Genomic DNA, 27,407 nt, shown 5'->3' with positions numbered 1-27,407 from the left:
CTTTTAAGCGATGCTTCTCGTGCCAATTTTCAGGATGGCTGTTGAAGTATGGCAGGGTTTACTATATTCTTGGTGGGAAAGGATAAGAAGTGATGTCACTTGACCTGGGAAGCCAAGGAAATGAAAAGGGTACTTAAAAGTACCTTAGCTGTGGAAACATTTGTGCTGATCGAAGCTTTAGATACATTTTGTTTTATATTTATCAATAGCCTCAAGGAAGTCTTGTATGAGGGAAATATGAACAATGTTTGCTTTTTGGATGTTATGATCTATTTGGGACATTGTATATGGACAATGTATGTTTGAGAAAAAGTGCTATTGAGAAAAGGTTGAGGATTGACTTTGCATGCATAAAATGAATGTGAGAAAGGAAAGAGATTTCCAAAATGAAATGGGGTTAATACCAATCCCCAGTTGTCAGACTGATTCACAAAAAAAAGGTGCTAGTTCCAAGAAATGTTTGAAGATTTGCTAAGAGGGGAGTATGCTGACCCATGGATTGACAAAAAGATGAAAAAAAATCAATGCTTTGTTTGGGTCACTTTGTGATAAGACATTTGGGAATTGGGAGTCTTTTAAAAATATTACAGCGAGAGTTTCAGTGGCATTGTATTCCTTCTGCTGTGAGGGCAACAAGTCAAGGGAACCCTGAATATCAAGGGGTCAAGAAAGGAAGCATATGTTAGCTACAGAGCATTAAAGGAGAAAGTGAGGTCTGCAGATGCTGAAGATCAGTGCTGAAAATGTGTTGCTGGAAAAGCGCAGCAGGTCAGGCAGCATCCAAGGAACAGGAAATTCGACGAAACGTCGAATCTCCTGCTCCTTGGATGCTGCCTGACCTGCTGCACTTCTCCAGCAACACATTTTCAGTACAGAGCATTAAAAACAGGGTACACCCTTCACTCACATAGAGAGCATGGGCAGAGCTTAAAAAAGAAATGAGGAGGGCAAAGAGGGGCCACAAAATATTTTTGGCAGATAGGATTAAGGAGAAGTGCAAGACTTTTCAAGTATATTAAGAGTAAGAGGATTACTAGGGCATGAGTGGGGCTCAATTTATGTTTACCAGACTCTTTCAAATCATAGGGAAATTGGCCTTCCCCATTTTAGACACAATATCCACACTATCCTTGTCCTTTTCCAACGAGACTTTAAAATTTACAGCATTATGGTCACTATCTCCAAAATGTTCATCCAATGACATGTCAACCGTCTTCATTCCCTTAGATTAGGTCTAACACTGCCCCATTTCTAGCCGGATCATAGAAATCATGCAATGCAGAAAGAGGCCATTCCACCCATTGAGTCCACACTGGCTCTTTGAAGAACATCCCACCCAGGGCTTTTTACCACGGCTAACCCAACTAGCCTGTATGTCCCTGAAAACTATGGGTCAATTTACCACAACCAGTCCACCAAACTGCACATCTCGGACTGTGGAAGTAAACCAGAGCACCTAGAGGAAACCTGTGCAGACACAGGTAGAAACATAAGACCATAAGACTTAGGAGTGGAAGTAAGGCCATTCGGCCCATCGAGTCCACTCCGCCATTCAATCATGGCTGATGGGCATTTCAACTCCACTTACCAGCATTCTCCCCGTAGCCCTTAATTCCTTGTGACATCAAGAATTTATCAATCTCTGCCTTGAAGACATTTAGCGTCCCGGCCTCCACTGCACTCTGCAGCAATGAATTCCACAGGCCCACCACTCTCTGGCTGAAGAAATGTCTCCGCATTTCTGTTCTGAATTGACCCCCTCTAATTCTAAGGCTGTGTCCACGGGTCCTAGTCTCCTCGCCTAACAGAAACAATTTCCTAGCATCCACCCTTTCCAAGCCATGTATTATCTTGTAAGTTTCTATTAGATATCCCCTTAATCTTCTAAACTCCAATGAATACAATCCCAGGATCCTCAGCTGTTCCTCATATGTTAGACCTACCATTCCAGGGATCATCTGTGTGAATCTCCGCTGGACACGCTCTAGTACCAGTATATCCTTCCTGAGGTGTGGGGACCAAAACTGAACACAGTACTCCGGCATTCGCTTTCTTAATCACGGACTCAACCTGCATATTTACCTTTAGAGAATCCTCGACTATCACTCCCACATCCCTTTATACTTTGGCTTTACGAATTTTCTCACCGTTTAGAAAGTAGTCTATGCTTTCATTCTTTTTTCCAAAGTGCAAGACCTCGCACTTGCTCACGTTGAATTCCATCAGCCATTTCCTGGACCACTCTCTCAAACTGTCTAGATCCTTCTGCAGCCTCCCCACTTCCTCAGTACTACCTGCCTGTCCACCTAACTTCGTATCATCGGCAAACTTCGCTAGAATGCCCCCAGTCCCTTCATCCAGATCATTAATATATAATGTGAACAGCTGCGGCCCCAACACTGAACCCTGCAGGACACCGCTTGTCACCGGCTGCCATTCCGAAAAAGAACCTTTTATCCCAACTCTCTGCCTTCTGTCAGACAGCCAATCCTCAATCCATACCAGTAGCTCACCTCGAATACCTTGCTCAGCAGCCTCCCGTATCAAAGGCCTTTTGGAAGTCTAGATAGACCACATCCACTGGGTTTCCCTGGTCTAACCTACTTGTCACCTCTTCAAAGAATTCCAACAGGTTTGTCAGACACGACCTCCCCTTACTAAATCCACGTTGATTTGTTCTGATCAGGCTCTGCTCTTCCAAGAATTTAGAAACCTCATCCTTAATGATGGATTCTAGAATTTTACCAACAACCGAGGTTAGGCTAATTGGCCTATAATTTTCCATCTTTTGTCTTGATCCTTTCTTGAACAAGGGGGTTACAACAGCGATCTTCCAATCATCCGGGACTTTCCCTGACTCCAGTGACTTTTGAAAGATCTCAACCAATGCCTCCACTATTTTCTCAGCCACCTCTCTCAGAACTCTAGGATGTATCCCATCGGGGCCAGGATTTATCAATTTTAAGACCTTTTAGCTTTTCTAGCACTTTCTCTTTTGTAATGGCAACCATACTCAACTCAGCTCCCTGACTCCCTTTAATTGTTGGGATATTACTCATGTTTTCCACTGTGAAGACTGACGCAAAGTACTTATTAAGTTCTCCAGCCATTTCCTTATCTCCCATCACTAGGCTTCCAGCATCGGTTTGAAGTGGCCCAATGTCTACTTTTGCCTGTTGTTTGTTTCTTATGTCACAAATTCCACACAGACAGGAGATCAGAGTAGACACACATTCTCAACTCCACACAGTCACCCAAGGCTGGAATTGAACCTAGATCTCTGGCACTATGAGGGAGCAATGCTAACCACAGCCCCACAGGGGGTGGTGCAATCTACATACTGACACAAAAACTTTCCTGCATGCACTTTAAAAATTCAAACCCATTTAATTCTTTCATACCAAGGTAATCCCAATTAATATTTGCAAAGATAACCATATTCCTCTCACACCTTTCTGATTTATCTACGTGTCTATTCCTTTAGCTCTCTCTGACTGTTGGGTTCTATAAAATAATGGCTAAAAATGTGTTGCTGGAAAAGCGCAGCAGGTCAGACAGCATCCAAGGAACAGGAAATTCAACGTTTCGGGCATAAGCCCTTCTTCAGGAATTACCAAAATGTTGAATTTCCTGTTCCTTGGATGCTGCCTGACCTGCTGCGCTTTTCCAGCAACACATTTTCAGCTCTGATCTCCAGCATCTGCAGTCCTCACTTTCTCCTTCAATAAAATAATCCCAACAAAATGATGGGAAATATCTATTTAACTCCTCTGCCAGTTCCTTGTTTCCCAAAATCAACTCCCCAGATTCATTTTCTAAGGGGCCTCTCTCTTCCTTTTTATATTTTTAAAACCCAATTTTTGTCAGTCTTCATATTCCTCACTAGTTTGCCCTCAGTTTTTTTTTGTCTCGATTATCTTTTTAGTTCTCTTTTGCTGGATTCTGAATTTATCTTCATCCTGAGTGCTATCACTCACTTTGGTCACATTGTGTGCTTGCTTTTTTAGCTTAGTGCTCTCTTTGACTTCCTTGGCTAGCTTATCCCTCTCTTAGAATCTTTCCTTTGTACTGGGATGTATTTTTGCTGAGAGTCATTGTTACGACTTGGCGGTAAATTCTTCTGCTAATTAAACCAAAACCCACAGCAAAGCTCACCTCACCTTATAATCTGTTCAAATATGAGTGACAGAGAACTATGAAATTCCACTATTTAAAGAAAAAAATAACAATTTCATCTTTAACTCTAAAAATAAACAATAAATAACAACAATTTACAACTTTAAGCTTCCTTTCTCTTAAAGGTTTGTTATCTATCTCCCACTTTATAACAATATACTGATCCAATAGAGACCCTATTAAATTTACAACAACTCAATTTTCAAAACCAGACAGCAGCTGTCATCTCTGGTGTCAACCTTCCTCGGTTGTAGATCTCCCTGGGTCATCTTCGGTCTTCTGCTGCAAAGATGTTTCGTATGAAAAAGCTACCTTTGATAGAGAGTGTGGTGAGTAGCAATCTTTCAATGGCAGCTGGTGCTCTTTCTGGCTAATTGTTCAAAATGCCTGCTTCTTTTGTACCCCAAACATTGGATCGTCTCATTGGTTCGATGTTGTCAAAACAGTAAGATTCAAATTTGATTAGGTTTTAGTATCCTGGGGCATAATTTAAACTGATTGGTTAAATTCAAATGGTGGTCAAAACAACTGAGGTATCTAACTTACAGCCAAAATGTTACATCTTTCGATCTTCCAGCATACTCTGTGACTATGAGTCAGTCACATGACAGGTGTTTGCCAGCTTTCAGTTTTCACACTCTACCTTCAATTTTGTAACACCTGAGACAACTTAAGGAGTTACAATATAAAGGAGGTGACACCTCCAGTCAGACAGTGTATTTTAGGCGTGAGGTCTTGTTTGGAGTCTTTCTGTGACTTTTATTTCCAAAGTAGGAGGTTATAAAAGTTCACAGTGTTCAAAAAGCACACAATTTGTAGACAGTCAAAGTAGAATGTACCTGCAGACACAAACAAGCCTGCACCTCCATTCTAACAGATTAAAGATTTAAGAGCCATCTTATGTCTGTTCAATTTGTTCACAAGTTGTTTGACCCTTTGACCTTTTCCTTATATATTCGGTGTCTAAGATCTTCCTCTCTCACTAACACCTGGTGAAGCTGCAGTGCTTCAAAAGCTAGTGTTTTCAAATAAATCCACTGGACTATAACCTTGGGTTGTGTGATTTTTGACCTTGGTTATTTTGATTTATAGTCGCCCCATGAGGATTGCAAAACATCTCTCTGTTCTTTTCTATCTCTATTGCTGATTAGTTTCACTTTCTCCAGTTTAAAACATAAAGTACAACTTTTTTTAACATTTATTAACATGTTATCACAAGATTTATAACAGCAATGACAATTAGGAATGGGTTATAGAGTCATGGAGTCACATAACACGGAAACAGAATCTTTGGTCTACCTAGGCCATGCTAGGCCACTGTGGGCAGCATGGTGGCTCAGTGGTTAGCACTGCTGCTCAAAGCGCCAGAGGCTTGGGTTCAATTCCCGCCTCAGGCAACTGACTGTGTGGAGTTTGCATGTTCTCCCCGTGTCTGCTCTGGGTGCTCTGGTTTCCTCCCACAGTCCAAAGATGTGCGGGTCAGGTGAATTGGCCATGCTAAATTGCCCATAGTGTTAGGTAAGGGGTAAATGTAGGGGTATGGGTGGGTTGTGGGTCGGTGTGGACTTGTTGGGCCGAAGGGCCTGTTTCCACACTGTAAGTAATCTATCTAAAAATAATCCCAAACTAGACTAGTTTGACCCTTCTAAATCTTTCCTACTTATGTACTTATCCAGATTTTTAAAATATTGTAATTGTGCCCACACCCACCATTTCCTCAGGAGGTTCATACCACACATAAACCACATGTACAAAAAAAGGCCTCTCGTCTTTTTTAAATCTCTCTCTTCTTACCTTAAAAATGTCCCATCTAGCCTTGAAATCCCACATCCTAGGGAAAGAACAACTATCATTAACCCTATCTATGCTCCTCATGATTTTATAACCTTCTATAAAGTCACCCCTCAACCTCTTGTGCTCCAGTGAAAAATGTCCCAGTCTATCCAGCCTTTCTTTATAACTCAAACAACAACATCCTGGTAAATCGCTTCGAAACACCCTCCAGTTTAATAATATCCCTCCTATAGTTGGGCGAACAGAACTGGACCCATTCCCAACAACACTCTGGTAAATCTTCTTCTGATTCCTCTCCAATTTAATAATATCCTTCCTATAACCAGGCAATCAGAACTGCACACAGCACTTCTTAAATGTGATCATTTCTGCTTCTCTCACCCTTACAGACAGTGAGTTCTAGATTCCAGCACCATTTGAAGCTGGTTGTGCTTCAGTTAACAGCACTCTTGATTCTGAAGTAGAGGGTTATGCTTCATGTCCCTCTCCAGGACTTACGCTTAAAGGTGTGGATTAATAACTCAGTGGTGAAGGGTGCTGCACTGGTGGACGCGTTGCCTTTTGTGTGAGGTGCTGATTCAGACTTTGTCTGCTGTCTGAAATGCTTGTAAAAAATTCCACATCATTATTTTGAGGTAGAATTATCCCTGGCATCCTGGCCAACATTTAACCCTCAATCAATGCCTAAGAATAGATTATCTGGTCATCGTCACATTGCTATTTGTAGAAATATATTGTGTGCAAATTGGCTGCTGCATTTCTGATGTCACAACATTGATTTCTCTTCAAAAGGTATTTCCATGCCTATTCTGAACCTTCACTATAAGGGCTTTGGGATGATCTGTGGTCATGAATGGTGCTTTAGAAATATGTCCTTCATATGCCCAGTGCAGTCACACCCTTCTAGAATTATTCATAGACTCCAAAATCTGATTTTGCAAATGACCACAGTAATGATACTTCATGAATACTTCACTGGTTCTAGCTCCCAGCTCCAACCTCTGTAGGTCCCAACTGCCCCAGAGTGCATCCCAATGTCCCAGTCTCTGCTCCAGCCACGCATTTATCTGCCTGATTCTCTTGTTTCTATGTGTACTTGCACGTGCTACCAGGAGTAATCTGTAGATTACAACTTTTGAAGTCCTTTTTGCTAATTTCCTATGTAGCCTGATTCTGTTGGCAGGACTGCATTCTCTTGTCACCCGTGTCATTGGTAGCAAGATGGAGTAGCTGTCCCACTCCCTTCCTCACAGCATGCCCTGAAGCTATCAGTGACTTCCTTAATCCTGGCGTCAGTGTGAGAACATATCATCCTGGATTCATGTCAGCAGGTACAGAAACAGGTGTCTGTTCCCGAAATACGAAATCTCCTTTCATTACTGCACTTTCAGTCTCCTTATACCACCCTGTACAGCTGAGCCTTTCGGAGGCCATGGAACTACTTTCAGCAGCATTCTTTGGGTGAAATATCATTTCCAGAGGTATTTACAACTGAATATTGGTTGGAGGCAGAGATGTGCTCAAGGGTCTCTACCTCCCTGAATCTTTCTGACTACCTGGTGGTCATCCATTCTCTTCCTCTGTGCAGACTCTTAAGCTGAGGACTGAGCCATCAATAAAAATGGCATTCAAAGATTTCCCACTCTCATGCCTGCACTACAGTGATGCCAGCTGCTTCTCAAGCTCAAACCAAGGATCTTAAGCTGCTGCAGGTCATAGAGTCATAGAGATGTACAGCACAGAAACACATCCTTCTGTCCAACTCATTCATGCCGATCAGATATCCCAACTTAATCTAGTCCCATTTGCCAGGACTTGGCCCATATCCTTCTAAACCCTTTCTATTCATATACCCATCCAGATGCCTTTTAAATGTTGCAATTGTACCAGCCTCCACTACTTCCTCTGGCAGCTCATTCCACACACGTACCACCCTCTGCTTGAAAAAGTAGCCATTTAGGTCTCTTTTATATCTTCCCCCTCACCCTAAACCTATGCCCTCTAGTTCTGGACTCCCCCATCCCAGGGAAAAGACCTTGTCTATTTACCCTGCCCCTCACGATTTTATAAACTTCTCAGCCTCCGATGCTCCAGAGAAAACAGCCCCAGTCTATTCAGTCTCCTCCTATAGCTCAAATCCTCCAACCCTGGCTAAGTAAAAATCACACACTAGGTCATAGTCCAGCAGGTTTATTTGGAAACACTATCTTTCGGAGCACTGCTCCTTCATGTGGTTTTGGTTGTGGTTGTGAAGTACATGATCAAAAGACGCAGAATTTATAGCAACAGTTTACAGTGTGATGCAACTGGTATTCTATATTGACAAAGAGCTGGATTGTTGGTTGATGACCAGGTTGGTTTCAGTTCTTTCATAAGTAAATCCCAGAACTTTAAAAAAAGTTACATTCTCAAGTGAACTTTCACAATAGATGCCATGTCATCTCAGCTAATGTACTGAAGGTGTGAGCTGCCCTGTGTGAGGCTGTCTGTTCCCCAATGTTTAGACTGATTCTAATCTAAAAAAGGGATTTACAGAATCAGACATGGATTTATGCAGTTTTTGAGCAAACTAAAATATAATTCTGCAAGTACAGATTGTGCGTGTGCGCGCACGTGCATGAGTGTGTGCACATACGTGCCATGTGTGTGTGTCATGAACCTAAGGTCCTGGTTGAGGCCATCCTCATGGTACCGAACTTGGCTATCAGCCTCTGCTTGGTCACTTTGCCTTACTGCCTGTCCCGAAGTCCACCTTGGAGGATGGTCACGTGAAGGTCCGAGGTCGAATGTTCTGGAACGCTGAAATGTTCTCTGACATGGAGGGAACCCTCCTGTCTGTGATTGTTGTGTGGTGCCCATTCATCCATTGCCATAGCCTTTGCTTGGTTTCCCCAATGTATCATGCCTCAGGGCATCCTTGCCTGCAGTGTATGAGATAGGCACCGTTGGCTGAGTCACATGAGTACCTGCCGCGTACATGGGGGGTGGTGTCTCCACGTGTAATGGTGGTAACCCTGTTGACACTCTGACATGTCTTACAGCATCTGCTCTGACAGGGTTGTATAGTGTTGTCCTGAAAGCCGGGCAGTTTGCTACGAACAATGATCTGTTAGAAGTTTGGTGGTTGTTTAAAGGTGAGAAGTGGAGGTGTGGGGAAGGCCCTCATTGATAACGTGTTGCAGAATGAAGAACATGGGGTGTAGTTTATCGGCCCCTCGGAAATACTGGTCATTGAAGGGCACCCTATCTGTTGCACACATGTTGGACTATAACCTGATGTTGTGTGATTTTTAACGTGGTACTCCCCAGTCCAACACCGGCACCTTCAAATTATCCAACCTTGGCAAAATCCTTATAAATCTTTTTTGAACCCTTTCAAGTTTCACAATATTCTTCTGATAGAAAGGAGACCAGAATTGCACGCAATGACACTTTCTCAACATTTGGTTACTGAGGCATTCCAGAGTTCCCACATCGCTCAGGGCATGCATTTGAGAGATTAGAGTTGTTCCTATCATTTCACTATCTATTAGATAAGCAAACTTCTCATTTAACAAAAAGACTCACCAGCACCTAATCATTTCACTTACTCAATTGTAACTAAAATACAGGGAAATGAAATCCTTTCCTTAATCCTTACTATCAGTCAAGGGTCAGTGCTGGGCCCATTACTGTTTATTACCTACGTCAATGATTGGATAAGAATGTACAAGGCATGATTAGTAAGTTTGCTGATGACACTAAAATAGACAGCATTGTGGACAGTAAGGTAGATTATCAGAACTTGCAGTAGGACATATTGATCAGCTGGGGGAAGCGGGCTAAGAAATGACAAATGGAGTTTAATATACATAAATGTGAGGTCTTGCATTTTGGAAAGCCAAAGGGTCTGCCTATGTGCTGTGGAATTCTATGACTCTATCAGAAAGTTGAAAATGTCAATTTCACTGCTCCTTTAGCTAACTCCCTAATTGAGGAGGCAGTCAAACATGACTCAGCAATACCACAATACTCATTAGTCATACACACAGAACCTTCGGTCCAACTTATCTTTGCTGACCAACTTCCTAAACTAAACTAGTCCCACATCCCTCAGATATCAATTAATCAATTGATTAACTCAGAATCAATTAACTCCCAGCTTTCCTGTGATGTCAGTTTCATTTTTTAAATTCTCTTTTACTCCAGTGATCCCAGTCTGGCCTGAAGAAGGGCTTATGCCCGAAATGTTGATTCTCCTGCTCCTTGGATGCTGCCTGACCTGCCGCGCTTTTCCAGCGACATATTGTTCAGCTTTTGGAAAGTCAAGTCAAGATAGGAGTTTCATGGTGAATTGTAGGGCATTAAGGGGTGTAGTGGAACAGAGGGATCTTGGAGTTCAGAATTAGAATTGGAATCCCTACAATGTGGAAACAGGCCCTTTGGCCCAATAAATCCATACCAACCCTCTGAAGAATATCCCACCCAGACCCATTACCCTACATTTTCCCCTGACTAATGCACCTAACCCTCACATCCCTGAACACTATGGGCAATTTAGTATGGCCACTTCACCTAATCTGAACATCTTTGGATTGTGGGAGGAAACTGGAGCACCCAGAGGAAACCCATGCAGACACGGGGAGAATATGCAAACTCCACACACCCAAAGCTGGAATCGAATCCAGGTCCCTGGCGCTGTGAGGCAGCAGTGCTAGCTACTGAGCCACTGTGCCACCCCATTCAGGTTCACAGTTCTCTGAAAGTGGAGTCACAGGTAGACAGAGCAGTGAATTTAGCTTTCGGCACACTGGCCTTCATCAGTCAGAACATTGAGTATAGTAGTTGGGAAATTATGTTGTAGGACGTTGGTACAGGCTGCACTTGGAGTATTGTGTTCAGTTTTAGTCACCTTGTTATAGGAAGGATGTAATTAGAAAGAGTGCAGAAGAAATTTACAAGAATTTTGCCTGGACTCAATGGACTGAGTTATAGAGAGAGGTTGGACAAACAAAGACTTCTTTCTTTAGAGCATAGGAGATTGAGGAGGGAACTTCTAGATGTGTATAAAATCATGAGAAGCATGGATAGGGTGAATGCACTCAGTCACTTTCCCAGGCTTGGGGACTAGAAGGCTGGAGGGCATCAGTATAAGGTTAGATGGGAAAGAATAAAAGGGAACCTGAGGGCCAACCTTTTTATTTTACACAGAAGTGAAATGAGCTGCCAGCAGAAGTAGTTGAGGCATGTACATTAACAACATTTAAAAGGCATTTGGACAAATATATGGACAGGAAAGGATTAGGAGGATATGGGACAAGTGCGGGGAAATGGAATTGGTGTGGACAGACATTTCGGTCGGTATGGACCAGTTTGGGCCAAAGGGTCTGTCTCTGTGCTGTGGAATTCTATGATTCTATCAGAAAGTTGAAAACGTCAATTTCACTGCTCCTTTAGCTAACTCCCTAACTGAGGAGGCAGTCAAACACAACTCAGCAATACCACAATACTCATTAGTCATACACACAGAACCTTCGGTCCAACTTATCTTTGCTGACCAAGCTTCCCAAACTAAACTAGTCCCACATCCCTCAGGATATCAATTAATCAATTGATTAACTCAGAATCAATTAACACCCAGCTTTCCTGTGATGTCAGTTTCATTTTTTAAATTCTCTTTTACTCCAGTGATCCCAGTCTGGCCTAGAGTGATCCCAGGATGCTTTGCAGTGATCCCAGGTCTGGTCTAGAGTGATCCTAGTATGCTTTGCAGTGATCTGTGTCTGCTGTACTGTGATCCCTCTCTGCTTCACACTTCCCTTGGGCTTCAGTGCAGTCAGTCCAACTTACTGTACAGTCACCCAGACCTGCTTTACACCACTCCCAGTCCATGTCACAGTGATCCCAGTGGGCTTTGGTACGATGCCAATCTGCTACAAAATCATCCTGACCTACTGCATAGTGACTCCAACCTGCTTCATTGGGATCCTGACCTCTTTCAGTGATTCTGATCTGCTACACATTCTTCCTGGTTTATTTTACAGTGGTCTGATCTGCTTAACAATGATCCTGGTCTGCTTCACTGTGATCCCAGTCTCCTACGTCTTGATCCCAACCTGCTTCACTGAGATCCTGAGTTGGTTTATGGTATTACCAATGTGCTTTACAATGACATCAATCCAATTCACTGTGATCTTGGCCTTTTCCACAGTGATCCTGATCTGGTTCACACACCTCCCAACCTCAGTCTCTAGTTTGGTGTGGTTTAGTCATTATAGTTCTAGGTAGAATTAAAACTCTTTTTTTCCCTTGTTGTGGATGTTTGAAATAATTTTAATTGCCAAGGAGGCAATGGGCTAGTGGTATTATCACTAAACTATTAATACAAAACACAGCTAATATTCTGGGGACCCAGGTTCAAATTCTATCATAGCAAATGGTGGAATTTGAATTCAACAAATAATCTGGAATTAAGAGTCTAATGATGATCATGAAACAATTGTAGAGCACGAGGAGGTTGAACAGTTCATCCACTTTACTAACACCTTCCACCCTGACCTCAAATTTACCTGGGCCGTCTCAGACTCCTCCCTCCCCTTCCTAGACCTCTCCATTTCTATCTCGGGTGACCAAATCAACATGGACATTTACTATAAACCGACCGACTCCCACAGCTACCTAGACTCCACCTCCTCCCACCCTGCCCCCTGTAAAAACGCCATCCCATATTCCCAATTCCTTCATCCCCGCTGCATCTGCTCCCAGGAGGACCAGTTCCAATACCGAAGAACCCAGATGGCCTCCTTCTTCAAAGACCGCAATTTCCCCCACACTTGGTCGACGATGCTCTCCACCGCATCTCCTCCACTTCCCGCTCCTCTGCCCTTGAGCCCCGCCCCTCCAATCGCCACCAGGACTGGAACCCCACTGGTCCTCACCTACCACCCCAACAATCTCCACATACATCGTATCATCCGTCGTCATTTCCGCCACCTCCAAACGGACCCCACCACCAGGGATATATTTCCCTCCCCTCCCCTATCAGCGTTCCGAAAAGACCACTCCCTCCGTGACTCCCTCGTCAGGTCCACACCCCTCACCAACCCAACCTCCATTCCTAGCAACTTCCCCTGCAACCGCAAGAAATGCAAACTTGCGCCCACACCTCCCCCCTACTTCCCTCCAAAGCCCCAAGGGATCCTTTCATATCCGCCACAAGTTCACCTGCACCTCCACACACATCATTTACTGCGTCCGCTGCACCCGATGTGGCCTCCTCTTTATTGGGGAGACAGGCCGCCTACTTGCAGAACGTATCAGAGAACACCTCTGGGACACCCGGACTAAACAACCCAACCACCCCGTGGCTCAAAACTTCAACTCACCTTCCCATTCCACCAAGGACATGCAGGTCCTTGGACTCCTCCATCTCCAGACCATAGCAACACGACGGTTGGAGGAAGAGCACCTCATCTTCCGCCTAGGAACCCTCCAACCACAAGGGATGAACTCAGATTTCTCCAGTTTCCTCATTTCTCCTCCCCCCACTTTGTCTCAGTCCCAACCCTTGAACTCAGCACCACTTTCCTAACCTGCAATCTTCTTCCTGACCTCTCCGCCCCCACCCCCACCCCCACTACGGCCTATCACCCTCACCTTAACCTCCTTCTACCTATCACATTCCCAACACCCCTCCCCCAAGTCCCTCCTCCCTACCTTTTATCTTAGCCTGCTGGACACACTTTCCTCATTTCTGACGAAGGGCTCATGCCCGAAACGTCGATTCTCCTGCTCCTTGGATGCTGCCTGGCCTGCTGCGCCTTTCCAGCAACACATTTTCAGCTCTAATTTTAAAATAAAACTGATTTCACTTTTTCATTTTCTTCACAACTTGGATATAGAGTCAGAGATGTACAGCATGGAAACAGACCCTTCGGTTCAACCCGTCCATGCCAACCAGATATCCCAACCCAATCTAGTCCTACCTGCCAGCACCCGGCCCATATCCCTCCAAATCCTTCCTATTCATATATCCATCCAGATGCCTCTTAAATGTTGCAATTGTACCAGCCTCCACCACATGCTCTGGCAGCTCATTCCATACACATACCACCCTCTGCATGAAAACGTTGCCCCTTAGGTCTCTTTTATATCTTTTCCCTCTCACCCTAAACCTATGCCCTCTAGTTCTGGACTCCCCAACCCCAGGGAAAAGACTTTGCCTATTTATCCTATCCATGCCCCTCATAATTTTGTAAACCTCTATAAAGTCACCCCTCAGCCTCCGACGTTCCAGGGAAAACAGCCCCAACCTGTTCAGCCTCTCCCTGGAGCTCAAATCCTCTAACCCTGGTAACATCCTTGTAAATCTTTTCTGAAACCTTTCAAGTTTCAAAACCTCTTTCTGATAGAAAGGAGACCAGAATTGCACGCAATATTCAACAGGGGCCTAACCAATGTCCTGTAAGCCGCAACATGACGTCCAAACTTCTGTACTCAATACTCTGACCAATAAAGCATACCAAACATCTTCTTCATTATCCTATCTACCTGCGACTCCACTTTCAAGGAGCTATGAATCTGCACTCCAAGGTCTCTTTGTCAGCGACACTCCCTAGGACCTTACCATTAAGTGTATAAGTCCTGCTAAGATTTGCTTTCCAAAAATACAGCACCTCGCATTTATCTGAATTAAACTCCATCTGTCACTTCTCAGTCCATTGGTCCATCTGGTTCAGATCCTGTTGTAATCTGAGGTAACCCTCTTCCCTGTCCACTACACCTCCAATTTTGGTGTCATCTGCAAACTGTACCTCTTATGCTTGCATCCAAATCATTTATGTAAATGACAAAAAGTAGTGGGCCCAGCACCGATCCTTGTGGCACTCCAGTGGTCACAGGCCTCCAGTCTGAAAAACAACCCTCCACCACCACCACCCTCTGTCTTCTACCTTTGAGCCAGTTCTATATCTAAATGGCTAGTTCTCCCTGTATTCTGTGAGATCTAACCTTACTAACCGGTCTCCTATGGGGAACCTTGTCGAACGCCTTACTGAAGACCAGGTAGATCACATCTACTGCTCTGCCCTCCTCAATCTTCTTTGTTACTTCTGCAAAAATCTCAATCATGTTTAAGACATGATTTCCCACGCACAAAACCATGTTGACTATCCCGAATCAGTCCTTGCCTTTCCAAATACATGTACATCCTGTCCCTCAGGATTCCCTCCAACAACTTGCCCACCACCGAGGTCAGGCTCACCGGTCTATAGTTTCCTGGCTTGTCTTTACTGCCAGTCTTAAACAGTGGCACCACGTTTGCCAAACTCCAGTCTTCCGGCACTTCACCCATGACTATCGATGATACAAATATCTCAGCAAGAGGCCCAATCTGCCCAGGGACTTGAACCTAGGTCTCTTAGCCCAGAGCCCTCTTCCTCGATTATCTATAATCTGATTTTATCATTATGCATTCCAGAGTGAGTGACAGAAGGATATAGGATTATCTGAAAAATGATGGCTTGTTCCTTAAGGAAGTGACAGAAATATCACTAAGGATATTTTCCAAATGAATCTGTTTAGAGATGCTATAGCACACCATTGGTGCAGGGAGAACTTGAACCCAGGACTCACAGCTCAATGGGAGGTACACTACCATAGAGCCACAAAAGCCCTCCCACATCTGGCAATGTTTTATTAATTAATCTGTTCAGAGACATTATTACACACCTCTGAAGCAGGTGGAACACAAAAACAGAAATTGCTGGAGAAACTCAGAAACTAATAAACCTGACAGTGTGTTTAACTTCACAGTTGCAGCTAAGTGATGAAGCTCACCAGGTTAAAACCAATTAAAGGAAAACCCTATTGTCTTCCAGTTTCTTCCACTGGTGAGGTCCAGTTTACAACAGGATCCTGGCAGGCTACAATTCCACTGAATTGTCAAGGGACACTGTAGAGAAATCTGCCCCCCACCCCAGTATTTACCTTAGTACAGGAACCATTTTATGAGGACATTTTGTCAAGTTGAGGACGCCTACCTGTTGAAGGCATGTTATTGGCTGTGCAGCCTTGACAGCCTTTTTGATGTCCTGAATCAGACAGAGATCCTGTCACCATGTCAATTATAGAGGGGGGGGATTGACACCCTCCTCCCCCCATGACAAAATGTTTTTTCCTGAGGGTACATTTGACCCCAAAAAACACTAAATGAGGTATCCAACCACAAATGTCACTCACGTCAACTGAAAACCAATTATTTCTGCTGTGGAGGAAGAGAGAGAAAAAAATTCCCCACCTTCAGAAAATATTTTCCCCTCGACTTCCTGGAAGTATCGTGTCACGAAAGAAACCTCAAATATCCTAGTGACCTCATCAATGCAAAGAAGAAATGACTCTGAAGGGGCACAGACAGCCTGCAGGCTGGTGGTTTTACAAAGGGGCGGCCATTGTACCTCGATGAGGGGAGGTGTCATGCAGTTTGGCTGTTCATTGTGTGCTGTATTATTGCTGTAATTGACCCACTAAATATTTACTGTAAATTCATAGTGAAAACTGAACAGTGACTGAGAAAGCCCAAACCCTGGTGCAACCTGCTTTGATCAATTGTTCGAGCAGCCTGTGACCCGAGAGTCTCTTTTTTAAAATCTATTTCTTAATTTGTGTTTCCGGGCGAGTGGTGTATTTCCATTTATGGGGCCTGGCTTCCTCCAACTCTGCATTTAGGAGGCATGAGGTACCGCCCCTTGGACAAGACTTTAGCAGTGGGTCGACAGAAACTCTCTCTCTCTCTGTGTCAGTCAGAGAGTGGCTTGTTTCAGGTTAGTTTAGAAAGTGGAGGGAGTGGGAAAGAGAGGAGAGACACACACACTGGCAATGAAGGTGTGTGCTTGTTTAAAATGAGTGTTTATTATAAGTCAGACGAGGAAGATGATGTTGCTGCAGTGGTTGCCGAGCCTGAGCCGCATGTGCTTGAAGTTCTGGTGGAAAAGCCTGGGAGAGAAGCTGCTAATGTCGAGTGCAATGGGACCTCAGGCACAGGGCGCAGAGTGGTGCCCAGAAAACACCCCACTATTACTTCTTGCTGTCATTCTGACAGAGTCAGAGATTCAGCTGAGGGAGAGACTCCAGGTAATATAACTTTTCAAAGTAACATTTGACCTCTCTCTCTCTATTTACTTTCTTTCTAGGTTTTAAGCTTTCACTTTTAAAGTGATAAGCACCTTTCTCTCTCTCTCTCTCTCTTCCCCACCCGGTTAACTTTAGCTTTTTTGCCCAGTCATGTAAGTTCTGGCAGTGGCCAGATAGAGATGTTTTCTGGGGATTGGGTTACTGGCCTGGAGTCCAAGTTTCCATGTCCCGATCAACATGAAAATATCCTTGTCCACTGCTGATTGGGAAGGAGTACACATCACATTTTGCCCCAGTGCCCTGTGTTCACTCCCTTTTTGAGAGTGCCCACAGTCTACAGTCTGTTTTGCCTTTACACTTTAACATGGGGGCGTGCAGGGGGAGAGAGAGAGAGTGACTCTCCAAATTCCAAAATCTTGCTGAGGACACCTGCCAGTATGTTTGTTTGAAAGTCTGTTGGTTATCAAATGTAAAATGTTACTTTTGTTACAGAATGAAACATATTTTGTTAGTATACTACAGCAGCAACTTATGTTTATGTATGTACTATGATTTTTCAAGTCCTCAGTAAATGTGCATCAAGCTAAAGGGGGTTTTTGAAACTTCTTTTAAACCTACTCAATCTGTTCAGCAATGTAATTACACACCTCTACAACAGGTGGGGCTTGAACCAGGCCTCCTGGACCAGATGTAGGGATGCTACCATGAGAAGGTCTGAAAACTAAACTAAACTAAACAAACTTCACCTTTTTGTATCTTTTTTAGTCCACAATTTCAGAGATGTACTGACACCGCTGTAGAGTAGGTGGGCCTTCAGCCCAGGCCTCCTGCCTCAGAAGTAGGGCCAATACCACTCCAGCCCTTAGATATGGCTAAGAACCTGACTGTTGAGATGGATTTTAAAAGGATGTAGTGAGGTTTAGAGACTGAAATATGTACATGGACATTTTGGAACCCAGGTCACCCCAAGGTATCTGATATACTGTTTAAGTGAGATCAATGTAGTGATGTAAGAAAGACACAGTGTATGTGAGAGCTTGCTGTGTACAGCAATGTGTCTCTGACTAGATGGTCTGTTTTTCTGAGTTTTAACGAAGGAATGAATATTGACCTGGAATAACAGGGTTGTGTTCTTTTGAAATAGTGGCATGGGAGCTTTGTCATTGGAGTCTTGGGCCAATATTAGTGAGTTAATGGCCTTTGTGTTGAAGACAGCGTGATGTATCAATGTCAATTGCTTTCTTCTTATTTGCTTGTGGGATGTGGCAGTCACTGGCTGGTCAGCATTTATTGCTCACTCCGAGTTGCCCTCGACAAGGTGGGTGTTGAGCGGCTGCCTTGAATTGTTGCAAACTCTTTCCTTGTCTGCGATTTCATGGGGTTCGGGGGACTACTAGGGCAACATCCTCCCGACTGTGTGCCACTGTGCCTCAACACTGCTGAGTCTGTTCTGCTGATGAGACAGGACATACCCAGGGATAGTGATAGTGTCCACAACATTGTGCTTAAGGTACGATTCTGTGAATAAGACCATGTCGGGCTGTTGCTTGACTAGTCTGTGAGATGTTTCTACCTATTCTGCAATCTGTTGGTATAATCTGGATCACTAGTTCAGTGATAATATCATTGGATCATTAATTTTTTTTATTTTATTATTATATTCCCTACAGTATGGAAACAGGCACTTCGGCCCAACAAGTCCACACTGACCCTCCAAAGAAAAACCCACCCAGACCCATTTACCTCTGACTAATACACATAACACTATGGCAATTTAGCATGTTTAGAAAGTTTCATTTTTTAGTTGGAGATGACCTTGCTTCAAGATCAGGCTGTTTAGGTGGAGGAGTGAAATATTCAGAAAAAGACTTCGAGTGGAAGTATTTTACAGGGCCAAAAATGTGGGACAGTGTAAATTTCTATATCGGTGTAATAAAGGGTCAGTAATAATAATGGGTGACTTTAATCTACATAGAAACTGGAATTCCCCCCTCTTGATCAGGGACCAGGATGTACAGTAGTCTTCCCTGCACCCCCCCCCCCGCCACTACCTGCGGGTGAAATGTTCCAAGACCTAGTACGCAACCCCGAAAGTGTGGATAGGGGCAAACCCATTCATTTAAATGGGAAACCTACCTTCTTGGTAGCCCCGGTCCCTGATTCTGGAATGTGCCTGTAATATGTTCGATTCTGTGGATACGGTGGTCGCCTTGTACAGCTGGATAGGTTACCGACATCGAGGTTCTGATCAGCTGGACTTTGTGCAGAGAGTGTAGGCTGGGTCGGAAATCCTTAGAATAGTCAAATCTGGAGCTGGTGAAAATTTGGATGAGTGTTTCAGTGAAAATGGGAATGAAATCAGGAAATGAGCTGGAAGTACAAGGTCTCAGTGACGGAAGGAATATAGTGGGGGAGGAGATGGTGGTGATGAGAGTGGGTCGGAAGTAACAGGGGCACCTAAATAGATATTCTCCAACTCTTATGCTGGAGGTGAAAGTAGTGGGCAGGGAGAAGGTTTGTGGAAGAAGTCCGGTTGTGATGATGAGTTGTCTAGGGCTCTCTTGCGTCTCCAAGATGAAGCAGAGGCTGGAGGGTGATTTCAACAGGCAAGAGTGAGACTTGAAGACTTTACTGTATGTCGTCAGACTAGATGTGATGGCTAGTTGAACCAGTGTTTTGCTGGGTACGCTGAAGTGTGTAATCCTTGGACTTGAGGGAACGAAGAAGAGAGCCTTGGAAGGTGGAGTGGGTAGGATTTCAGAAAGTAAAAGTATTTGTGAAGACAAGAGCATCAAAACTGAAGGTGACTAAATGGTTGAGAAAATTATTGGCTGCAGACCGTTCCTGACACCTAGGAGGTTAGGGGAAAAAATGTGGTTGTCAATAATTTGGAGAGAGACCTCCTTTCCAGGGGAAGTTATGATTGGGCAGTGCGTGTGGATGTGTGCAAGATCTTAGATGGAAAAGATTTTAGTCTGATATGGAGACTATGGTAATAGTAGGCTTTCAGAGATGTGGGCACCATGTGGGAAGGGCAGGAGGAGGAGAGAGCCAAATTGGACTGCAAATTCTTTCTAAGGCTTAGCAGTTGTTCAATGTAGAGATGAAAAAGTGAGAGGATTAAACTAGGATAGAGCTTGCAGGTGGTAGACAAAGATTTTAATGTAAAAGTTTGAGGTGGAACAAGTTGAAATGTGTGAAGATGAGGCAGGGAGAGAGGATGCAACTTGGTGATTCCAGCAATGCCATTTGTAATAAGATAATGGTTAGCAAAGGACTGGTTTGGGATGGACAGGTACTCTGGAAGCTGTGCGGAGCAGGAGGGGAATTATTGTGCCATTGTTGGGATTGGGAGAAGCCATTAACCACCTAGAGAAAGGAAGGAAGGGGATGGAACACATGGGATTCCAGATTGAATGGAGATGACTGTGAGCACCTTGATGGGTTTGTCCTGGCATTAATCCAGAGGGTTTTCAAACATTAGGATGGTGTAGAAGGGTAAGCAGATGGAGGAGTGATGAGATGAGAGTGTGATTTGGAGTATCTCAGTTCACCTAGAAAGGAATAAGGAAAGCTGTGAACCAAAATAAGAATAACCTGGAAGGAATGGTTTTGAGAAGGAGGGAGAAAGGGCACAGAATTAATGAGTCTGGGGCAGCAGCAAAACTGGACACCAAGGGAATTTCGCAATATGAAAAACAAGATTGCAATTAAATGAAAAATGTCAGTGGTAAATTAAAGATGTCTTTCCCCTCCCCCCCCCCCCCACCCCCACACCCAACAAAAAAAAAGCTTGTTCTGCCTTGTACAGAATTGATTGACAATTGTTGCACTTTCGTACACGGAGTCCTTTTTAATGTTACAGTATCTATTTACTGAGTGCCAATGTTACTGAATCAATAAATTCTTTAAATGCTAAGGCAGCACAAAAGGCAAGACTCCGATTCCAAAACGAAGGTTTTTTTTTAATTAAGGCTCATCCCCAATCATACCATCCATAGGGTCTATTTGCCATGCTCTGATGACTCTTCAGTCCAACTAGTCCCCACCGACCATGTTCCCAAACTAGACTAATCCTGTCTGCCAGTAGTTGGTCCATATCCTTCAGAACCTTTGCTATTCACGTACTTGCCCAATGTTGTTTTAAATGTTGTAACTGTACCTGCATTCACCGCTTTCTCTGGAAGTTCATTCCACACACAAGCCACTCTGTTTTAAAAAGAAAAATTGCCCCTCATCCTTTTTAAATCTTTCTCACGTCACCCTAAAAATATGCTCCCTAGTTTTGAGCTTTCCCCACCTTAGGAAAAAGACTGTCGCTCGCCTTATCTATGCCCCTCATGATTTTATAACCCTTAACAAGGTCACCTTTCAACCTCCTACACTGCAGTGAAAACTGTTGGTATCTTTCCAGTCTATTGTTGTGTCTCAAACTCTCCATTCATGGCAACACCCGGGTTAATCTTTCTGAATCCCTTCCTGGTTTACTAATTTCCTTCCTGAACCAGAACTGCACACAGTACTCCACAAGAGGTCTCACCAATATCCTGTAGAACCTCAACATGAAGTCCCAGTGCCTATACTCTATATACCTGAGCAAAGAAGACAAACGTGCTAACTGCGTTCTTGACCGCCCTATCTACCTGTGTCGCAAGTTTCAAAGAACTATGCTGCTGAGCCTTTTTGTGGAATTTCTATAATCACTTACCTGTTGCATGTGGCTCAGTACAGTACATTAGTTTGACATTCACACACACACACCCTTCCCCGTCAGCAGAGTACAGATTGTGCAAGAACTCAGTGGTGTCATATTGGTGACACTTCTTGTTTCTCAGGACAATCCTATGTCAATCTTTCCCTCTTTCTAGGAGTAACAATATCAAAGGAACAGAAGCCTGATTTCCAGGGACTCTGGGGATTGATTGCCTCAGGAGCTCTAGTTTGTTTTGATCATTCTTAGGTTTTTCAGCCTGATAATATTAGTTAGCAATGAAAATGTGTTGCTGGAAAAGTGCAGCAGGTCAGGCAGCATCCAAGGAGCAGGAGAATCGTCGTTTCGGGCATGAGCACTTTTTCAGCCCTGAAGAAGGGCTCATGCCGAAACGTCGATTCTCCTGTTCCTTGGATGCTGCCTGACCTCTTGTGCTTTTCCAGCAACACATTTTCAGCTCTGATCTCCAGCATCTGCAGTCCTCACTTTCTCCTAGAATATTAGTTAGCAGAAATGGCTATGAACACAGACTTGTCAACAACAGATGTGAGCCTGATTTCTGCAATAACCAATATGGTAGATAGCATCATTAGAGGGAGAGAGACATGAACAGGAGATCTCTCTGAGAATTGAAGGCCTGGATTGATAGAAGCTTCTATATTGAGCTCAAGATTCTCTAAATTAGAACAGTGTCTTCATCCTAGCGTTACACTGACAAAGGTGATTGGATCATTTTTGGGACCACTGAAGATGGCCATGGTTTAGAAGTGGGAACAGAAAGAAAGTTGTTGAAATGTCGTTGATCAGTGTGCTTGAAGGTGTTATGACCATTCTGTGGCCATCGTTTCCTTGAGGTGGGACTTTAACATGAACCTTGTGCCACAACGCGTCTTCACCCAACTGGATCAAATACAATGAGAAACAAACTGAAAATATAGCTTGGACAGATTGTGACATCGAATTAGCAAATAAGTGTTGATGCTTGCTGTAGAGTACTGAAGCGACTGAGCTTGTATACCCTTGAGTTTAGAAGACTGCGAGGGGATCTGATTGAGACATATAAGATTATGAAAGGATTGGACACTCTGGCAGCAGGAAACATGTTTCCACTGATGGGTGAGTGCCGAACCAGAGGACACAGCTTAAAAAGACGGGGCAGACCATTTAGGACAGAGATGAGGAGAAACTTCTTCACCCAGAGGGTGGTGGCTGTGTGGAATGCTCTGTCCCAGAGGGCAGTGGAGGCCCAGTCTCTGGATTCATTTAAGAAAGAGTTGGATAGTGGAATCAAGTGATATGGAGATAAGGGAGGGAGCGGATACTGATTAGGAATGATCAGCCATGATCATATTGAATGGCGGTGCAGGCTCGAAGGGCTGAATGGCCTACTCCTGCACCTATTGTCTATTGTCTATTGAGATTGGAATTGTAGATGCCCATTGGAAGAGGGATTAAGGATAGATTGGTGAGACTACAAATGCTATAAAAAGATTCAGGAAGAGATCACAAGTGATTTTATTTTTATCACACACTGGATCAACCACGTGTTGTGTGCTTTCACATCTGATTATGTACTACCCAAGGGAAATATTAAGTACTGGGAGAAATGGGTCCCTCAACATTGTTACAGAGCCTGCGGCATGAACAACTTCCTTACAGAGATTGTGATTCACTCTTCATGTCTTAACAGGACTTTGGGAATGCAAGATAATTGATATGAAGAGATGAAGCTTATATATTGAAGCTATTAGAAAATAAAATAGAATGTGAAATATGAATATGGGATGAAGCTTTGAATGAAGAAGTGAAATGTTGCAGATGCTGAAAATCTGAACTAAAAGCAAAACTGCTGGAACTACCCAGATGCTATCTGTGGAGACAGAGTCCATGTTTTGGGGAGATGTCACTTCCAACGAACATTTTTTTTTTGACTTGTGACGCTCACTGTTTCTCAGATATTGGGCTTTAAGTAAAGCTCTGCCTGCCCAAAGGTTAGGAATATTTTGTTTTAATTTAGGATTGTAAATGCAGGTTTATCATCTCTAAGATTGCCAACTTCACTTTCTGAAGGTGACACAAACTTTCGGATAAAAGTAGCACGCGACTGTTAATTCCAATTCGCTTTGTACTTTAGTCAGCAATAAATATGAAACTTTCTTTTTAATTAGAATATTTGAGCAATAATTTGAAAAGCCAAACTCCAATGACAGCTCATAAATGTTTGATGATTAACCCTTAATTGGTGTCTGTTAAAATTCAGTGAGATTTGTACATTTGAGTGCTTTTTTTCACAAAAGCTGGAGTATGCTTCTGAATTTTAGGAAACCAGCTTGCGTCAGACTGATTCGTCATTATGGAGCACATCCATCTGTGTCTCTTGCTGTTGACATTCTGGTCATGACTTTGTTCATGTAGATTTCTTTTCAACTTCCTCTGGTACTAGTGATTGCTATTTCTTCTGCGCTATGAGAGGTATTGCTGTAGCAATGCCAGTCATCTAGTTTACTGCTGTATGAGTCATGATCTGACGTATATCTTGTCATTTCCTGGTTTATGTGTGAGATTATACAAGAGACTGAAAGCCAAGTTATGCTGAGATTGTGTTGCTTCTTGTGGTTTATTGCTCGAATCTGGCTCGAACTTCTCAGTTCAAGTCTTTTCCCCATGGCAAGTGTGTCTAAGACTAGAAGTTTTAAGTTTAAGGTGAGGAGTACGTGGTTTTGAGAAGATCTGAGAAAAATGATTTTCACCCAGCAGGTAGTAGAAATATAGAACATGTGGGCGGCACGGTGGCACAGTGGTTAGCACTGCTTCCTCACAGTGCCAGAGACTCGGGTTCAATTTCCGCCTCAGGCAACTGACTGTGTGGAGTTTGCACATTCTCCCCGTGTCTGCGTGGGTTTCCTCCGGGTGCTCCGGTTTCCTCCCACGGTCACAAAGATGTGCGGGTCAGGTGAATTGGTCATGCTAAATTGCCCGTAGTGTTAGATAAAGGATAAATGTAGGGTTATGGATGGATTGCGCTTCGGTGGGTCGGTGTGGACTTGTTGGGCCGAAGGGCCTGTTTCCACACTGTAAGTAATCTAATCTAATTAAATGTTGCCTGAGAGGGTGGTGGCAGCAGATGTGTCAGATCATTTTAACTTCTGGATGAGCAAGTAAAATGCCTGGGAATAGTATGCTTTGGACCAAGTGCAATAAATGGGATTAGGTTTGTTTGTTGGTTGGCATAGACATGGTGGCCAGAGGGCCTGTTTCTAGGTTGTATGACTCTATTGTACAAAACAAAATAGGCAGCATTGATGATAAAGAAATGAACTTTGCACCTGGATGTGGGGTCAATGAATTAAGCTGAATGTCTGACACTGCTCCAGTGTTCCTCGATCTGTTCATCTGTTGCATTGCTGTCCTTATGGATCCTTCTATAGACTAATTGGCTGCTGTATGACAATGGTGACGACATGTCAGAAAACTGCTCTTATCTGCAATACTGAGGGAGGTCCTGTGGTTGTAAAAAGTGTTATTAGTTTGAGTCTTCGATCAATGTAAAATTGACTGGAGAGAGTGCCCTGTGAAGTTTAATTGCGAAGGTGGTGATGTGACTTCAGCAACTGTTAAACTGTTTTGGCTTTTTATTTTGTATATTTCAGCTGTTAACTGTCAGCATTCACTCCTTTTCGATATGGATGCATATGCTCAGAATTAATTGAAAAAGAAACAGGCTACTGCCCTTAGTTCTTTCATGCTGTATCCTAACTTATACAAATTGCTGTTCATCCATCACTCCTGTATTCACTAAAGCTATAATGCTAATCATTCAACAATATCTCAATTTTAAAATTCTGACTGTTTCAAATCTGTTTTCTTTTATTCACTTGTGGGACATGGGTGTTGCTGGATTTTATTACCTATCCCTAACTGCCCTTGAGAAGGTAGTTGTCATGAGCTGCTGTTTTGAATCTCTGCAGTCCAAAAACAACAAAATGGTGGACAGGAGAGGATCCTGGCTCTAAGTGCTGCTTTTTTTTTTGAGGATTTTTTTTCAGTGTTGCAGGAGATTTCCTCACTTTCTTGAAGCAGTAATTACTGTTACAACTTTTTTGAAGCTTTTTTTAAAAAGAAATGAAAAGCAACAATGCTAGCAAATGGGAGGAAAGAGAGCAGGAGACAAAGTTTCGGGGGAGTGACCACGTAGAAAGATCTAGAGATCAGCAAGAATACATCAAAGGAATTGAGCAGTGACCTTTTCGCAGCTGACCCTGAGACCTCAATCTGGGAACTACACACAGTACTGTGTGGCTGCGAGTGATCAGTGCTTGCAGAGCCTGACTAGCTAAATGGTTGATTTTTTTTTGTAAGTCCATAACTATGAATAGGAAGAGGGTTTTTTTTATTTCACTGAGATCTGTCTCTTGATTAAATTTTTAATATAAAAGTATAAAGTTATCCCAGAGCAGTGCTTTTGAACTGTAAGACTGTGATAGCAATGAGGTTCTGAGTGTGTTGTGATTTGCTTTTTTTTTTGGGGGGTATATTCTGGGTTTGTCTGTCTGTCTAAGGGCCAGACGTGGATTTTAATTGAATTATGGGCCGTTCCTGTCAGAGAAACAGATATGCAGCACGGAAATAGACCCTTCGGTCCAACTTGTCCATGCTGACCAGATATCCCAACCCAATCTAGTCCCACCTGCCAGCACCCGGCCCATATCCCTCCAAAACCTTCCTATTCATATACCCATTCAAATGCCTCTTAAATGTTGCAATTGTACCAGCCTCCACCACTTCCTCTGGCAGCCCATTCTATACACGTACCACCCTCTAAGTGAAAAATCGACCCTTGGGTCTCTTTTACATCTTTCCCCTCTCACCATAAACTATGCCCACTACCTTGTCTATTTATCCTATCCATGCCCCTTCTGATTTTATAAACCTCTTTAAGGTCACCCCTCAGCCTCCAACACTCCAGGGAAAACAGCCCCAGCCTGTTCAACCTCTCCCTATAGCTCAAATTCTCCAACCCTGGCAATATCCTTGTAAATCTTTTTGAACCCTTTCCAGTGTCATAACATCCTTCCAATAGCAGGGAGATCAGAATTTCACACAATATTCCAAAGATGGCTTAACCAATGAAGAAAGTGAGGACTGCAAATGCTGGAGATCAGAGCTGAAAATGTGGTGCTGGAAAAGCGCAGCAGGTCAGGCAGCATCCAAGGAGCAGGAAAATTGACGTTTCATGTCCAAAACGTCGATTCTCCTGCTCCTTGGATGCTGCCTGACCTGCTGTGCTTTTCCAGCAACACATTTTCAGCTCATGGCTTAACCAATGTCCTGTACAGCCGCAACACGACCTCCCAACTCCTGTACTCAATACTCCGACCAATAAAGGAAAGCATACCAAACACCATCTTCACTATCCTATCTACCTGCAACTCCACTTTCAAGGAGCTATGAACCTGTACTCCAAGGTCTCTTTGTTCAGCAACACTCCCTAGGACCTTACCATTAAGTGTATAAGTCCTGCTAAGATTTGCTTTCTCAAAATGCAGCACCTCGCATTTATCTAAACGGCCAATCTGATCAAGATCCCATTGTTATCTGTGGGAACCTTCTTCGCTGT

The 27,407-nt window shown here is 43.5% G+C and overlaps 1 protein-coding gene across 1 annotated transcript in view; it reads left to right on the top strand.

Annotated features, from left to right (window-relative positions):
• Positions 1–16,569: 16,569 nt before the first annotated feature.
• slc35g1 (solute carrier family 35 member G1) overlaps positions 16,570–27,407 on the top strand; it is a 43,009-nt gene continuing 32,171 nt past the window's right edge. Inside the window, exon 1 of the mRNA XM_060841911.1 lies at positions 16,570–17,079. Within this exon, the coding sequence (XP_060697894.1) occupies positions 16,680–17,079 (400 nt within the window). The 5' untranslated portion in view covers positions 16,570–16,679. The remainder of the gene's footprint in view (positions 17,080–27,407) is intronic.

Source organism: Hemiscyllium ocellatum, chromosome 22, assembly GCF_020745735.1.
Source record: "Hemiscyllium ocellatum isolate sHemOce1 chromosome 22, sHemOce1.pat.X.cur, whole genome shotgun sequence".
NCBI classification, from domain to species: Eukaryota; Metazoa; Chordata; class Chondrichthyes; order Orectolobiformes; family Hemiscylliidae; genus Hemiscyllium; species Hemiscyllium ocellatum.
The sequence above is the reverse complement of the archived record's forward strand: the minus strand, read 5'-3'. Positions and strand labels throughout refer to the sequence as shown.